This window comes from Zea mays, chromosome 6, assembly GCF_902167145.1.
Source record: "Zea mays cultivar B73 chromosome 6, Zm-B73-REFERENCE-NAM-5.0, whole genome shotgun sequence".
Classification (NCBI taxonomy): Eukaryota; Viridiplantae; Streptophyta; class Magnoliopsida; order Poales; family Poaceae; genus Zea; species Zea mays.
In genome coordinates this window covers 121,269,553-121,288,041 of record NC_050101.1, presented here as the reverse complement: position 1 = coordinate 121,288,041, position 18,489 = coordinate 121,269,553, and the positions used below count along the sequence as shown (strand labels likewise).

The following is an 18,489-nucleotide window of genomic DNA, read 5'->3' as shown; positions in this document are numbered from 1 at the left end:
ATGTAACAACGGCCTTTTGGTCCGAACCAATAAAAGCATGGTCTGGTATATGCACACTGATGGTGTCGATGCCAACCGATGATGCCCGCATGTACCAGTCATGCAACCTTTTAACACCAGCCGGGACCTTTCTTAGTTTCTCAAGAGGTAGCAGAGGTCTGCCCGGCACATATTTTTTAGGCACGTTTTTGTAATCTGCCTTAGTTGGCTTCTTTATCTTTGCGGCCATTGCCTCAGCCTTTTTTGCAGACTCCTCGTGCTCGGCCAAATCAACAGTTTGTGACGTGAGGCTCCGTCCAATCCCTTTCAAAAACCGAACTGTGCCAGCAGTAGTAGCTTTACTCTTCTTTTTCTGATACGGGGACACCAATTTTGGTATAGGAAGTTTAGATTTCTTTGATGGCCGTGGATCGTTTGATGGCTGTGGAGAAGGTGGATCCCTTGATGGTGGCGTAGACAGTGGGTCACCAAGAGGATGGGGAGGAGAAGGTGGTGGAGCCCTGAATGGTGATGCTTGTGGCGGAGACGGTGGGTCAGAAAAAGGATGAGGAGCAGCATGTGAAGTTTGAGGAGGTGATGATGGATGTACAATAGGAACAGCAATTTGAGAAGGCGGAGACGGTTGGGCCTGCGACGCCTGCGACGAATTCGACCAATCAAGCAATTCGACATCCCTTCGAGGCCAAAGGATAAAATTCTTGATAGCTTGTCCAAGTTTCTCGATACCTTCGGGCCCAGGGATGTCTAGCATGTCGTCCTCGGATCCTTGGACGACCGTCGTCACTTCTACTTTGCAATAATCATCTGGAATATCGTTTCCATGGAACTTGCGTCCTGGGATCGCAAGGCCTGTGGCTACTTTCTTTGTACGTTTATTGTTAATACCATATCTTATAACCAGTGTGCACGCCACAGGCCTTGTGATGTCATCAACTGGATAACGGTCCTTATTTCCCGTTGAAGCAACAGAGCTTGGTAATGTCGTACAATCTGTGGAAGCCGGCGGTTGAGCTGCTGGAATTATTTGTATCAGTGGAGTGGTCATCTGTTGAACAGACATCGCACTCGCCAACTGTTGCATCAATTCTGGAGGAGGATTCGATAGCATTTGAGACATCATGGCTTTGAACTCTTTCTTGGCCTCCTCCTTAAAATAATCCGCCATCTCTTCCTTGTATCGATCACGTTTCTTGTACAGACCTTCCCACTGTGGTCCGAATCCTTCCTTCCATCCTTCCTTAGACGAGATTCCTCGTACACGACCAGGATGCTCAGGGTTACCGAGACCAGCCGTTAGGATGTCTCTTTCCCTTTGTGGCTTAAAAGTTCCTTCGCTCTGCTTAGCTGCCATTGTATATATGTTTTTTGCCGCTTCTTCGACAATGGGATCATCAAAAGATACATCGGTCTCGGTTTCCCTTGGTTTTCTAGTACGGAGCCAATTTGCCGCCCTTTCACCAAGTTGCTCGGACAGCGTCGGCAACCCTGCGGCCTTCTTCTCGGCGTCTTCTTGTGTCCATTTAGGAACCTGACGCTTGTAACCACCTGTGCCTAGGTGGTGGCGGTACTTGTTCTTCTTTGATAGTTCTGAATTTGCCTCACTTAGAGATATGAAATCAGGGCTGCTCCTCTGCTCTAGAAATACTGCCCACTGACCTGCTGAGATTTTATATTTTTTGGTCGGGTCCAGACCTTTCTTTGCAAACTTTGTGTTCATCTCAGACCTCCAGTTTCGGAAATTTATTGCAAGCTGCTTCATCGTGTATTCCTTCACGAGTTCTTCTGAACCCCGAGGCAGAACGAACCTCATTAATAGCTTATTCCATATTTGATTCTTGACATCATCTGACACATCTCTCCACTGTCGTATTGTTATGTCAAGATTATCTCTAACTAAAAACCCAAGTGCATTCCGGAACTTAGGTAGTGCCTCTTCTGGAGCTAGGGGCTGACCTTTCGGGCTCACGTCTGAGATTTTGTATGTTTTGTCGGGAAACTTGTTCAGCCCCCCGTCACCTCTTTTTCCATCGCTCTGCTTCCTTTTCCTTGATGTCTCGGTTGTTGTCTTGGTCTGTTCCGGTGCGTCTTGGGTCGGCTCCGGTACGTCTTCGTATCGTGCCACGGCTTCTTCGAGTATCGCACGAAATTCAGACACGACCTCCTATTCATGTAATAAAATGCACAAGAGATCATGCATGTGAAATCAGTAGGGTACACATACGAAGCTAAAGATGCGTACTTTTACCTCAGCTTCTCGTGGATCATAAGTAGGGTCACGTTGCAACTCACGGAGAGCGGCCCTATCTATGCTAGTGGTAGGAAAAGGGTCGCTAGGCGTTTCATATCCTTCACTGCTGGATGGTTCTTGAGCAACACTCTTGTCCATGTGCTCGGGCACTAATCCTTGGTCCTTGATCGGAGAACTCATTGAGCTATATATATACAAATACATAAGCAATAATTAAATACATATTAACACATATTAACGTAAGCAATAATTAAATTCATATTAACAAATAGTATAATTAAATACATCCTCGGGCACTAAACCCTTAACCCTAACCCTAACCCTAACCCAAAACCCGAACCCGAACCCTAACCCTAACCCTAACCCTAACCCTAACCCTAAACCCTTAACCCTAACCCTAACCCAAAACCCGAACCCTTAACCCAAAACCCGAACCCTTAACCCTAAACCCTAACCATAACCCTAACTATAACCCTTAACCCTAACCCAAAACCCGAACCCTTAACCCAAAACCTGAACCCTTAACCCTAACCCTAACCCTAACCCTAACCCTAACCCTAACTATAACCCTTAACCCTAACCCAAAACCTGAACCCTTAACCCAAAACCCGAACCCTTAACCCTAACCCTAACCCTAACCCTAACCCTAAACCCTAACCCTTAACCCTAACCCTAACTATAACCCTTAACCCTAACCCTAACCCTTAACCATAACCCTAACTCTAACCCTAACCCTAAACCCTAACCATATAGTATCGTATAGTCGTATAATATCGTGTAGGACGGGGAGAGAGTCGCATAGGACGTATAAAGAGGGAGAGAGGGAGAATCGTATGGATATTATCGAGTTACGTATAGAGAGGGAGAGAGGGAGAGTCGTATAGGACGAGGAGAGGGAGAGAGGGAGAGTCGCATAGGACGTATAGAGAGGGAGAGAGGGAGAGTCGTACGGAAATTATCGAGTTCAGATCGAATTCGGATCGGATCGGATACGTATATTATCGAGTTGTGACGGATAAAATTACAATGTATATATTCAACATACATTTGAACACATATGAACACACATATATATATTGAACACATACATTTGAACACATATGAACACACATATATATTGAACACATACATTTGAACACATATGAACACATATATATATTGAACACATACATTTGAACACATATATAACACACATATGAATAAAAATAAGTATTGTATGAGCCCTTCTTTTGTATGAGCCCTCTATCTCTCTCCCTCTCTCTCTATCTCTCTCCCTCTCTCTACATTTGAATACATTTGAACACATTTGAATACATTTGTATGAGCCCTCTATCTCTCTCCCTCTCTCTCTATCTCTCTCCCTCTCTCTACATTTGAATACATTTGAACACATTTGAACACATTTGAATACATTTGTATGAGCCCTCTATCTCTCTCCTCTCCCTCTATCTCTCTCCCTCTCTCTATCTCTCTCCTCTCCCTCCTCTCTCTCTCTCACCCTCCTCTCCCTGCCTCTATCTCTCTCCCTCTCCCTCCTCTCTCTTCCCTCTCCCCTTCCTCTCTCTTCCTCCCTCTCGGCGGCGGCGGCGCGTGCGCCCTCCTCTCTCCTCCCTCTCCCTCTCCCTCCTCTCTCTTCCCTCTCCCTCTCCTTCCTCTCTCTTCCTCCCTCTCGGCGGCGGCGCGTGCCCTAGGGTTTACTAAAACGCGGCGGCGGCGGCCCGGCGCGGTAGACGGTGGAGGTACGGCAGATTAGGGGAAAGAGAAAGAAAACCTGGAGACGGCGGTGCGGGGGCGGGAATGGCGGCGTGGGGACGGGCGCGGGGACGATCGCCGGCGAAACCCTCGGGGTCGAAATCCAGCAGCCTGACGGCGTCGTCTTGAAGTGAACTGGCGCCAGGGACTTGTAAATTTTTCGGCTCCCGCGCGCCACCCTTTATATAGGCGCCATTTCTACTGGCGGTTGACAACGAGAACCGCCAGTAGAAATGGCTCCCACAGACTGTATAAGCCATTTCTACTGGCGGTTGACAACGAGAACCGCCAGTAGAAACTATTTCTACTGGCGGTTGTCATAGAGAACCGCCAGTAGAAATGGCTTCTACAGTCTGTGGAAGCCATTTCTACTGGCGGTTCTCTATGACAACCGCCAGTAGAAAATGTTTTTTATTATTATTTAACATAGTTTTTTATATATTGTTTTACTTCACTTTTTATATATTATATTAAGTATACTTTTATATATTGTTTAGTATACTTTTACCTCTCTCCATCCACTCTCTCTCCCCTCTCCCTCTCCATCCTCTCTCTCCATCCCCTCTCTCTCTCCTCTCTCTCCATCCTCTCCTCTCTTTCCATCCTCTCTCTCCTCTCCACTCTCTCTCCCCTCTCCCTCTCCATCCTCTCTCTCCTCTCCACTCTCCCTCTCCATCCTCTCTCTCCATCCCCTCTCTCTCCCCTCTCCCTCTCCATCCTCTCCTCTCTTTCCATCCTCTCTCTCCTCTCCACTCTCTCTTCTCTCTCCCTCTCCATCCTCTATCTCCTCTCCACTCTCTCTCCCCTCTCCCTCTCCATCCTCTCTCTCCATCCCCTCTCTCTCTCTCCTCTCTCTCCATCCTCTCTCTCTCCTCTCTCTCCATCCTCTCTCTCCTCTCCCTCTCCTCTCTCTCCTCTCTCTCCCTCTCCTCTCTCTCTATAAAGTCAATAGAAAGTCATGTAAAATTGTAATTGGTAGCCACGAAAATTGAATGAAGACAATTACATGCTTCGGTTTGTCGCTAACAATAATCAATTACATGACAAGTTCCTAACAATAATCAATTACATGACAAGTATATAATCTAGGAAGCTATTGTTCTGCCTTGTCCATCGTGGCGTACCCAGGGCAACGAATTGCGTGGGATGCTTCGCTTAACGTTCCTTATCTTGGTTGGATGGTCTATGAAAAGAGACATGTCGTTGAACTGGTTAAAATTCTCTAAATCAGATACACCATCAACTCCTATAGCTTGTTGTTTTCCAGGAAAAACTACATGCTTCGGTTTGTCGGTGCTTTTCTTCTCATTGTTAGAAATGATCTGTTCAGCATAGAAGACCTGTGCAGCACGATTAGCAAGGATCCATGGGTCATCTTTGTAACCTACCTTACTTAGATCAAGAACTCTGACCCCATAGTTGTCTACCGTGACATGTTTGTCTTCAACCCATTGACATCGGAAAACCGAGATCTGAAATGTACCATAGTCTAGTTCCCATATGTCCTCAATAAATCCAAAATATGTAATAATCTCACCAGTTTCATCATCTATGGCCTCGCATCGAACACCACTATTTTGTGACATGCTCTTTTTGTCCTTGGACTTGGTACAAAATGTGAATCCACTAATGTCATAGGTTTGCCATGTTGTGACCTGGCGTGATGGTCCAGATGCCAAGCCCTTGATGGTTTGTTCTTCTATTGTTTCTCCACGTGGAATGTCCTTCACCATTAGCCATGTGTTGAACCGCTGCTTATGTTGCTTCATTACCCAATCATCCGTATGCCCAGGATTTTGCTCGCGAAGCTCATTGATGTGTTGTTGGATAAATGGCTCCATTATCGTTAGCTGATGTAGGATGCTCTGATGTGCCTCAAGTACTATATCGTAATCCGGTGGGATGAAAGATTTCCGTCCCATCCTCCCGCTTCCATACAGTCTACCCTCGTGTCGTGACGGAGGCAGACCTATTGCAACCTGGTCTTTTAGGATACTATTGCAGAATGGACCTCCGGACTCAATGGCCTCTTCGGTACAGTACCCCTCTATCATGGATGCCTCAGGACGAGCACGGGTTGATACATAGCCATTCAGTATTGACATGAAACGCTCATACGTCCACATTTCATGCAAGTACATAGGACCCAATGCCTCTATTTGTGGCACCAAGTGCACCACAAGGTGCACCATAATATCAAAGAACGATGGAGGGAAACACATCTCAAACTGTGATAATGTCTCCACTGCGAATTCCTGAAGAGATGCCAACTCATCACGGCCAATTACCTTTTGTGAAATCCTGTTGAAAAAGTAGCACAACCGTGTGATTGCCATCTTTAAAAACAAAGGATTTATAGCCCTGATGGCAATAGGTAGGAATGTAGTCAGCATGACATGGCAATCATGTGAGTTGTAGTTGGTGATTGTCAGGTCTTTCATTGACACAATACTCCGTATGCTAGAGCAGAATCCGGATGGGACTTTCAAATTCTTGAGCCAAACACACATCGCATGTTTCTCATCTACATTGAGATTGTAGCTTGCTGCTGGGAGATGGTACTTCCCATTTTCTTGAAGAACGGGATGTAGTTCCTTTTTTATGCCTAAATCTACCAAGTCCATGCGTGAATTGAGCCCTTCTTTTGTTTTGCCCTTTATGTCTAGCAAGGTGCCCATTATGCTTTCAAACACGTTCTTCTGAACGTGCATACCATCGATCGCATGCCGCACATCTAACTCTTTCCAGTAAGGCAAGTACTCGAAGAAAATAGACTTCTTCTTGAATATAGCCCCCGAAGCTGGTTTGACATCCTTCCTTGTTTTTCCGTCTTTTGTCTTCTTCCCGAAAACAAACTTGATATTCCTGACTATTTCAAAAACTCTATGACCTCTATTGTTACCCGATGGAGCAGTAGAATGTAGTTCACCATTATTGTCGAAGTACTTATCCATCTTTCGCATGCGATACCTGTGTCCTTCCAATAAAAAGCGTATGTGCCTCATGTAAACTATCTTCCTAGATGCAGCAAGGGATACGTAAGCAGTTCCATCAATGCATACTGTGCAACCAACCTTTCCCTTAAACTGGCCTGATAATGTGAAGAGAGCAGGGTAATCGTTGATCGTAACAAAAAGAATTGCTCTCAGCGTGAATGAACCTTTACGATACTCATCCAACATTTGAACACCTGTTTCCCACAATATTTTCATATCCTCCATTAAGGGCTCCAAAAATACATCCATGTCAACTCCAGGTTGTGTAGGTCCAGAAATAAGGATGGTTAGCAAAATGTACTTCCGTTTCTGCATCAACCATGGAGGAAGGTTGTATATGGTGAGGATCACCGGCCATGTGCTATGCTTGCTGCTCCTCTCAGCAAATGGGTTCATTCCATCAGTACTCAGTGCGAACCTAACATTTCTCGGTTCATCGGCAAAGTCTCGGTGGTTGTCATTGAAATCTTGCCACTGCTTCCCATCAGCTGGATGTCGAAGCTTCCCATCGTTTTTGTGCTCATCAGAAGCATGCCAGCTCATAAGTCTGGCATCCTCAGGATTAGCGAACAAACACCTCAATCGATCGACGACGGGGAGGTACCACATCACCAAAGCAGGAATCTTTTTGAGCGCATAATAGTCTACTTCTTTTTCTTTGCTCGTGGATTTTGAAGTCTTTTTTTGGGCTTTCTTTCGCTTCTTCCCTTTAGACACGGATGCAACACACTCTTCGTCCTCTCGATAGTCTTTATTCGTCTTGTACCTACTTGCACCGCACTTTGGGCAGCTCTCCAAGTCTTTATAATCATCACCTCGATAAAGGATACAGTGATTTCTACACGCGTGGATCTTCTCCACACCCATAGTGAGCGGACTGATTAGTTTCTTTGCATAGTACGTGTTAGCAGGCACATTGTTCTCCTTTGGAAGCATGTCTGCGATAATACTCAAGAACGCATCGAAGCCAGCATCAGACACACCATATTTAGCTTTTAACATCAACAGCTTTAGCACAGACCGGAGCGTCGTGAACTCTTTGGTACAACCCTTAGACTCGTCGTACAAAGGCTCTTCTGCTGCCTTCTTCAGGGACTCCATACCTTTCATTAAGAACATCGATTGATCTGTATGACGACGCAACATTGCCTCTAGCAACTCTACATCTTCCTCATCCATAACACTTGGCAGAACATGAGGTCTATCATGTTCATTTCCTCCAGCGTAACCATGATCAGTAACATTTTGCACTACATGTTCGCTCTGTGGAAGAGGTTGGTGTGTCTCGTGAACGAACTGAAATCTGTTGTCGATGTTCTCAGGGTTTCCAGTCGTATAAGGCGAAGAGCTACCCTCTCCATGCTTTGTCCAAATTGTGTAATCCTTCATAAATCCTCGGCATACCAGATGAGATATGATTTGTTCTGTGTCATTAAATACAACAGCATTTTTGCAGTCCATGCATGGACAATATATGTGTTTTGTCTTTGTTCTCCAAGCATGGTTCGTAGCGACATCAATAAACCTATGGACCTCGGATATGTATGATGGATCTAGCCTTGATAAGTTATACATCCAGGATGTCCTCTCCATCACCACCTGTAAAAAAGTAACATAAACACACAAGAACCAACCTTTCTTAGCAACCTTCTTCCAAAAAATAAAGATAAACCCCCCTTGTATTTTGTGAAATCATATCTGGCCCTCTAATGAAAGTTGGGCTGCGAGCTATAGTTCTTGTCGGGAAGGATGAAGGGGTGAAACCCTATATCCAAAATGTGGCTAAATTTAAGGAAAATGAACAAAAATTGGCAAGAGGAACATAAAACTAAACTTTCCTAGCCATACTCTTCTCTCTAACACATGGTGAAGGCCTAGTTCCAAAATTGAGCAAAGATGAACAATAATTGGCAATTAAAACATAATTAAACCAACTTTCATAACAACTAATAAAAACAATCTTAATTACCAAACCTATCTTCTTCTCTCTCCACACAACACATGAACCATTCATTAAACAACTTAATATGTCATGGATAAACTGATTTGAGAACTAAACATGAAAAAGGAGAGAGGATAGACAAAATCTAACCATATTAAACAACTTTATTTGAGCGAATAGAGCAAAAATGTGGCTAAAATGTGGCTAAAATTGAGAGAGGATACACTCTCTCTCCAATGGTGAAACCCTAGATCCAAAATGTGGCTAAAATTGAGCAAAAATGAATAAAAATTGACATTAGCAACATAAACCAACCTTTCTTAGCAATCTTCTTCCAAAAAATGAAGATCAAAACCTCTCCCCATGTATTTTGTGAATTCTGGACCTCCAAAATCGCCTCCAATGGAAGTTGGCTGCGAGCATACAGTTCACTGTCGGGGAAGAGGGGTATTTATAACAGACACTTCACTGGCGGTTGTCTTTAAAAACCGCCAGTGGAAATAGGATGTTTCCACTGGCGGTTAAGTTAAGATAACCGCCAGTGGAAATCAATTTTCACTGGCGGTTTCAGTGGAAACATCCTATTTCCACTGGCGGTTGTGTTAAGATAACCGCCAGTGGAAATAGGTTTCCACTGGCGGTTTTTAAAGCCGGGCCCACCTGTTTCTTTCACTGACGTTTGATAACGGAAACCGCCAGTGAAAAGTTGAACGTGCCGCAGGCTTTGAGCTTATTTGTACTAGTGGAACGTGGGGGTGCTGCACGCCGTCGTGGTGGCGGCGAGGAGGCTGTCGAGCTCCCTGAGGCTACCCTGCGCTGCGGCCTCGCTCGGAGGAGGGGTTGCGCGGCAGCTCGAGCGCCCTGCGACCCGCCGGCCTTCTGTCGATATCGTCGGTCTAGGTTGCGTCGGCGGCGAGATCGGAGCTGGGCAGTTAGGTGAGAGAGTAGGTGAGAGAGGGGGCGTGGGGAGGAGGGATGGCGGGTCATCGCCTTACGCCGCCGGATGTCGCGGGTCGCGGAGATGCGCGGCGGTGTAGCGGAGGGGTTCGCGGCAGCGGGCGAGTGGGTCTGAGGGCGTGCGAGATGCGCGGCGGCGGATTTCGCGGCGGGCGTGGGGTTGCGCGGGGGCTGGCAGGCGTGCGGCAGCGTGGGTGGGGGGGCGTTGGGTAGCGGCGGGGGCGGTCTACACTTGGGTCTTAATAGTTGTAGAGATTTGAGGCACTAGTTTGAGTCATTGTTGGAGATGCTCTTAACATGTGAAGGAATGCAAGTAATTCTTCCAAACAGACGCAAACATATTTTCCATCCTTTACGTCATTACTTTAAACTATGTGAGAAGTAGCTTACTAAAACATTAACAAATAAATAGCGTCCAAATGTTATATATGCACCGGTTGCACTTCGTCATATAACCAACAAAACGAGGTACATGGGATATTGACACACAACAAACATCATGTATGTTCTATTTGTCGAGCTTGTTGAGTTTGTGATCCAAATTCTACATATAAAGACCGTACGTGTTGGCGAGCGTGGAGTCTCATGTTGCTAATTTTTTTTTACTAATGTGAGACTAATTAAACCTAACACAAACTCCAATTTGCATCAGAGCTACCATGGATGGATTCACAGCTTACGTGATTATAGAGAAGTAAAAGTCGTAAACCATCATAGGAATCCAAACGTACACACGCAGCCCAACCAATCGGCAAACGAGGTGTGTGGAATGCATGCATGTCTGCCGGCCGGCGCCTGTGAGGCACTCAGACGCGCCTGAAAATTCATGCTGTGTCGTCTCTCCTGTGCAAATGGCGTCGTGGTTGGCGACACGTCTTCGACCAATCTATGCTATGCGCACGCACGTTCCTCTTTGCGCTCGCCGATATGGACCCATCGGCGGCACCGTATCTTATGAGCAAGCAGCCCTGCTGCTCCCATGAGCAAAATCAATCCAGACCACATCCTCCACATCCAACGGTGTTGTGTCAGGGGGGTTTTGTAAAATGTACAGAGTTGCAAAGAACATTTTATAAAACCCCCTGACACAGCACCGTTAGATGTGAAAGGTGTGGTCTGGATTGATTTTGCTCATGGGAGCACCAGCGCTCTTTGCGCACAAGATACGGTCTCCCCATCGGCATCGCGTAGGTAGCTAGAGAGGAGCTAGCTAGGTTTCGGATCCTCATATGCATGCAACGCAGGAGCCAGGGAGGATCGAGATCGACGACGGCGATCGATCGAGCATGCGCAGAGGGTTCAGGCGTATGCAAATCCTCGCAGGAGCGCACCTGCCGCACCACCATGGACCACGCCGATCGAGGACTCGCATCAGCAAGCACCATCCTCCTGACGGTCTTGCGAAGAAATCAAAGGCGCCAACCACTCTTTGCCCCCACAGCAAACTGTTCTTCTCTTTTGTTTAGATGCGTACTTAAAGCTGGATCGGAAAAAAGGGGAGACGAAGAGATATGCTAGCTATAGTAGCTAGCTTTTCCATTCGTTTGCTTTGGGCAAATGGGCTCCTCTGCGCTGCGGCGCATCTGGGCCTGCGCGTCTGCAATACTAGCTCGAAAGGTTTGTGTTGTTATTAATAATTGTTTGGATATAGAACTAAATACAACAAAAATGGTGTTTTCTACTGCCTAATATTTCCCGTCGTCCGAACACGACAAATAAATGAACAAAACGGAGGGAGTATGTTTCTTGATATAGAAGAAACTACACGTATTTACCTACGATATTTTTTAACATATATATACCCCTCTGTGCATATGAATGGCGGGTGCACGTGTGCATATATAAAATTCTAGCCTTTAAAATTAGATATAATTATTAAACGGTGCACGATACCATAAAGTTTTCTACAAATGAACCCGCCATGCATGCATGGATGAAAGGTTTCTTTTATTTATTTATTATTTATAAAACACGCACCGTTAGATCTGATCTTGAAGGTGCACCGGCCGGCACTTCATGTGCATTACATATCATCCCTATTTTTTCCCCTCTAACAAAATAGATGCCTTTACATTGAAAACTTTGCCACTGCACCCACGCCCAAGCTTAGTCATGTTTTAGTTTTTAGACACGTGACGTTTGTTTACATGCACACGTACTACAATTAACAATTACGTATATGATAAACCACACTTTGTTACTACTAGTACTCTGACCCTGAGTTTTTTTGACTAACTTTATACACTTACAATTATTGTAGGAACGGAACTAGTTGGCCAAACATTTGTTTTTTCTTCTTCTACATACACTTCTCCATCTTTCCTTCAACCTCCTGCTCGTGCTATTGCTTTCTTCTTCCTTGTAATCAACTTTGCATCCCATATCCATGCATAACGCAGTTGCTTCTTTTGGGTTGCGTTATGCCTTAAGTAACCCAGCTATTGCTCTCTCCATCTTTGAGAAGGAAGAGTTGGGCGAACTCTTTCTCTTCTTTTTCCACCTCTGGTAATAGGATCACTGTCAGCAAGTTGTTCGATCAGCTTCTAAATTTTGAGACCCATGCAGGCGTTGTCCCTAATAGCAGATCTGTTAGCGCTATGAGCCGAGAACATGATGGTGCTACTCGACGATAAGGGTGGGATCTACGGACTTCTAGGTGGATAATTCAATCTTTATTGCACTACATTATACTTTCTTTCTCATTAAGGATCAGAAAACAAAAATATTTTTCTTAGAGGGAGATGCATAGGACGATTATATCTGCATCCAATCGCAACAATAAAGAAGAGGTCATCAATAAACGTAAGGCATTGTTATCTTGGCCACCCATCTTTTAGTATTGTCTAGTAAGTTGTTAATAATAATAATAATAATAATAATAATAATAATAATAATAATAATAATAATAATAATAATAATAATAATTTGTTATATTCACAAGAGTCCGTGAGCGAGTCAGTTTGCAATGTTTGCCAGCAATCTAAGAGTCCTCAGTTGCCATATCTCGAGTCTACTAGTGTGTCTGAATTTTCATTGTAGCTTGTGCATACTGTTGGCTAAGGCCCAACACTAGAGTTAGTAGGTCAAAATATATTGCGTAGGCTTTGCCGATGATTATAGTAAGTTTTATTCGGTACACATCATAAATTTTTTTAGAAATTTTAAGAGTTTTAGAGTCCTGTAGACCGATAGTTTAATTATAGGATTATTGTCATACAATCACAATCACACTGAGGGCGCGAATATCAAAAGCTTAACTCATTCTTTACTATTCTTGGCATCTCCCATTGTGTATCTTATCCTCATAACATCAATAAAATGGTGTTATAGAATGCAAACATAATTAAATAGTTAAAGTTGGCTTGACACATCGCTCCCATTAGTATATGCCTCTTAATATCGAGATGAACCGTTTTAGATGATCATTTTTCTATCTAGGCATTCATATTTAGCTAGAGAGTTTGATAGGGACACTAATAGAGAGTTGCTCTAAAACACCCTGCACTTCGGCTGTCCAAGCGGACCCTCTGCTAGATAGATGGGCTACCTTTGGTTTCAGCTTGTCAAAATTAAGGAGAAAAAATATCCAGACTATTAGGATAAATTTAATATTTTAAAGCAGACATGTATAAAATTTGATGATGATGATTTTTTCTATGTTATCAAGCACATTATTATTAATAACAATAAATTTTTGTATAAATCGTTTTATGTATTATTTGCTCCCTAAAAAATTTTAAAAAATATGTATCCAAATTGTATATCTATCATTTGACAAAATATATGATAATTTTGAGGTTATCTTTTATGAACATTTTAAGCATCTCCAAAAAAGGTCTCAAACGAAGTCCTATCTTAAATTATAAGGCTCAGGGGAGAAAAACAGCCTTCAACAGATGTCCTATTTTGTCAAATTTTATCAAACCGGTTTAGGGCTTGAAGTATATATAGGGTCATAAATATAGTACCTAACCATCCTGAGTCCTATATTTTTTTCCCACGTTGCGCGAGTCCCACACCCACCGGCCAGCTTGGTCCACACCCTGCTTAAATATGCCAAAGGGACTGGGCGCGCGAAGGGAAAAAGCACAGGATATACAACGTGCGTGTGGCCTGGGAAGTTGAAATTATTTGAGAAACAGATGTTTAAGACCCAATTATTGGAGATGATGACATATTCAGGGTCCTAAACCAAATCAAATCAAGTCCAAAACGATACTTAGGGCTTAAATAAGAGACTTCTTCTTGGAGTTACCGTTACAAGCTTAATGCTAAAAACAAAATTACAAATTTGCATAAGAGAATCCATATTCTATTTAATTTATTCGCAATCTAAGAAAAAAAAAACTAGTGAACTGATACTATCCCAAAAGGCTAGTGTATATCCATTATTTCCATCCCGAGTCAAAATCGGACAAGCTATGCCGGTATTCGGAGAAGCGTTACAACGTATATATGAGCGTTGTTGCACGTAATCATGCTTGTGTGATGGAGACGTGAACTTTCGTCTGCGATGGGGACGACACACGTAATTATCTTTTTTTTTCATTTTTTGAGCGAGTGGAGAGCACCCGATCTGCTGCGCGGAAAATGGGCTTGGAGTTGGAGTTGGAGGAGTTGTGTAGTGGCGTAGTGTGCTACTGCTCTACGCTGCAACCTGCATCGGTGACGTCGCGCGCTCGGGCCATGCATGCATGAGACAACGTTGACCTGACGTGCGCCGCGCGCTGCTCGCGCATGCTATAAAGCCGGCAGAACAGCGAGCTGCCTTCCTCGCCGTGGAGTAGAGGAGCACAAGTGAGCTAGCTAGCTCTAGCTAGGCCACGCACTGCTGCCTCCTTCATCATCAGGTCGTGCTAGCTAGCTAGCTATAGCTGGGCCGGGGGACGTACGACATCAGCGCGCGGCCATGGGCGTGGGGAAGCTGATGAACGACGTGAAGCCATACCTGGCGATGGTGCTGCTGCAGGTGGGGTTCTCCGGGATGTACATCGTCTCCGTCGCCTCCCTCAAGCGCGGCATGAACCACTTCGTCCTCGTCGTCTACCGCAACCTCGTCGCCACCGTCGTCATGGCCCCCTTCGCCCTCCTCTTCGAGAGGTACGTACGTCCTACTACCTGTATGTCGCCGGCTCGCCGCAGATCAGCGATCAACCTAGCTGATGACAGGGCCTAGCTAATTAACACTTGAACACTGGCTGATTTAACTGCCGCACCTGAGAAGCATCCTGCTGCTGCACGTATAGAACAGAAAATCATGCATGCATATGTTGCATCGCTGTTGGTTCTTTTTCTCGTAATGAAGTCATCGTTGCTATGGTGACCAGGCTTATCATCAATTTCATTGCAGGCGAGTGAGGCCCAAGATGACGCCGCTCATCTTCCTCAAGATCATGGGGCTCGCCGTGCTCGAGTATGCATGTATTCATTTTTATTTTATTTTTGCTGCAGTAGTGAACAGTACAAAGGAAAATCTGCTGTTCCACTAACGTGCATATAATCCGTTTCATCAGGCCTGTGCTCGACCAGAACATGTACTACCTCGGCGCGAAGCTGACGTCCGCGACCTTCGCCTCGGCGCTGGTCAACATCCTCCCCGCCATCACGTTCCTGCTGGCCCTCGCCCTGAGGATGGAGAGGCTGAGGCTCCGGAGCCTCCGCAGCCAGGCCAAGGTGGTCGGCACGGTCTGCACCGTCGCCGGCGCCGTGCTGATGATCCTCTACCACGGCCCGGTGGTGCCGTTCCCGTGGTCCGCGGGTCGTCTTCACCACCACGTCCCCGCGGCGGCGGTGGAGAGCCAGAGCAGCGCCTCCTGGCTCAACGGCATCTGCATGATCATCGGCAGCTGCCTGTGCTGGTCCGGCTTCTTCATCCTCCAGGTACGTACCGTAATTATTAAGGAGAGGCAGCAGGCGCTAACACTATCCCTTCCCTGTGTGAATGAATGTGATTACATGTTCGTTCGTTCCGTGCAGTCGAACACGCTGCAGAGCTACCCTGCGGAGCTGACGCTGACGACTCTGATCTGCTTCCTGGGCTCGGTGCTGACCGGCGGCGTGGCGCTCGTGGCGGAGCGCCGCGACATGAGCGCCTGGGTCATTGGCTTCGACACCCGCCTCTTCACCGCCGTCTACTCCGTAATCAATCCTTACCTAACGAGCCGCGCGCCGTACACCATTCTTTTTCTTTCGTCAAAAATGACAATAGACTCCATGCACACGAGCTGCTACTGCTAGTAGCAGCTAAACTAAACTGCTGATCCGGCGGCGGTTCGTTCCAGGGGATCGTGTGCTCCGGCGTGGCCTTCTACGTGCAGGGGATCGTGACGCAGGCGCGCGGGCCGGTGTTCGTGACGGCGTTCCAGCCCCTGTGCATGATCATCACCACGGTTCTTGGCTCCACCATACTGAAAGAGGAGACCACCCTGGGAAGGTAATTAACCTATTGTTAATGCGAGTTTGTTTACTCACACACAAGCAGCTACGAGTAGACTGATGGATCGATAGACTGACTTGTCGAGCACTTGCCTCCTGTTCCAGCGTGATTGGCGCGGCGATCATAGTGGTGGGGCTCTACTGCCTCATCTGGGGCAAGAGCAAGGACCACCTCGGCAGCAACGGCGGCAAGCCCGGCGCCGCGGCCGTCGCCGAGCTGCCCCTGACCTCGTCGGCTCCTGCTTGGTCCAACGGCAAGCAAGCTCTGGCCGTCGTCGAGACGACACCGCCTTCGTCTTTGCCCAACAAGTGCGTTCACTGACGCGCGGATCGGAGCTCCATGCATGATGCGGACCGTACACCACCGCACACTACTAGTAGTGCATTGCCAGTGACTGTAAGCCGCCGGCCGTGTATGATCATGCATGCATACCGATGTCCCATACTCCCATCGTTGCGTTTAACACTCTCGAGTTTTTGATAACGTACTTGCGTGTGCTCTGCTGTGTGCCACTGCCAGTGCCACCACAACCAATAGTCTAATACTACTACGACAATTAAGCTTTGTTTAGTTTGTGCAAGGAAAGAAGAGAATTAATTACTACTATTCGAGTCGATCTACACTTGCATCGTCTGCATGCATTTGATTCCCATCAGCGATCAGCTGTCCAGTTGATGTTGATCACTAGCAGGCGGCCGCCCCGTTCCATCCAGGATCCAGGATCCGATCGCACATCCAAAGCGGCCCCGGGCGCTGCCGCCGCCTACCGTCCTTTCGAATCTGCTGCGTACAAACTCCACCAGCTTTGCTGCCGCCATCTGATCTGATGATCACCGCTACGCGCATAATACATGGCTTTATGCCTTAGTGCCTGATGACGCTGATCGAACAATCCGGCCTGCTTCAACCAGCTGGCGTTTGCCTCTCGCTCAGGACAAATCCCACTGGGTGAGGAGCCGAGGGGAATGGAGCGGCTCCATCCTTATTTTCTAGTTGTTTGGTTTCCAACGGAGGAGATCATAGTGGCTTCTGGAGTCTATGTTCCCACTCCATCAAAACGACCGGATGCAAGCGCTCTCGCGGACGTGGACGCTCTCTTCTCCCTCTCCTCCTCTCCACACTAATATGGTTCTCCAACCAACCAATGAACGGAACGGATTCGCTCTATTCAACTCTCTTCAACCAAAGAAAAACATAGAGCGGAACCGTTCTGCTTGCCAAACATAGAATGAAATGACTCAATTCTCAGAAACTAATATGGAGCCATTCCATTCCAGTTGACTCTCCAACCAAACGCACCCTAAGACAAACTTTTGTGTATTGTACCAAAATTAAACTCATATTGTTTGAAGTCTCGGGTGTGCTAAAGATTCTGAAAGATTTTAATCAATTGTACTTGGCCTATTTCTATTTAATTAAAATCAAATAAATTTTAAAGCTCATATATTAAATGTTAGGGTATACTGAAAAGTCTTAGTCTGATATGAAATTTTGAATGAGGACCCGTTGGGTTCAGCTATGAGTTACAGAAAAGTTGTAGTGATCTATAGAAAAGATGTAACATGTTTGGTTGAAACAATTATAAAGCCTACTCCATCTCTCTATTTCTCTTCAAATAATTGTAAAACATCTCTCTATTTCTACCCATTTGGAAAAGCACAAAGTCAAAAAGCTGAAAGCATGGTCCAAGGTGGTGTCATTCTACACGAGGCCATGTTTGGTTCGGCATTTTTATAGTTTTTCTAAGAATCTAGTTGTGGAAATAATCTGGCTGTGGAGAGAATCTTAGTATCACATAGATTACATGTGGAGGAAGATAAAATAGTCTATAAGGTTTAGGAGGTAGAAAGTGACGGTTTCCTACTATTACAATGACTTGGTCGATTCTGTGTTCACATTGATTTTGAACGATTTTAACTAAAGTGATTTTTATAGAAGCAGGCTAAAAAACTAGGCATTTGACGGTCTGCAACAGTTTCTAGTGGCCACAAGCTAAAAAAAGCTAAAACAAACAGGACCGAAAGCAAGTGCTTCTAGAAACGAAGCTTCAAGTTTCATCCATTTAATTGGTGTTTTTTACAGCAGTAACACCCCGAAGATTCACCCCCAGAAAATTTCTTGAACTTGTTCGAGATTCAAAATGAATTCTTAAATTTTG

General features: G+C 45.6%; 1 protein-coding gene across 1 annotated transcript; it reads left to right on the top strand.

The window, feature by feature from the left end:
• The first annotated feature begins 14,670 nt into the window (after positions 1-14,670).
• Positions 14,671-16,949, top strand: LOC100282610 (nodulin protein). The gene is made up of 6 exons (NM_001155518.2): positions 14,671-14,995; positions 15,246-15,308; positions 15,409-15,775; positions 15,872-16,033; positions 16,177-16,328; positions 16,436-16,949. Exons 1-6 carry the CDS (start codon positions 14,805-14,807, stop codon positions 16,650-16,652), a joined length of 1,152 nt encoding a protein of 383 aa, NP_001148990.1. The 5' UTR covers positions 14,671-14,804; the 3' UTR covers positions 16,653-16,949.
• Positions 16,950-18,489: the final 1,540 nt, after the last annotated feature.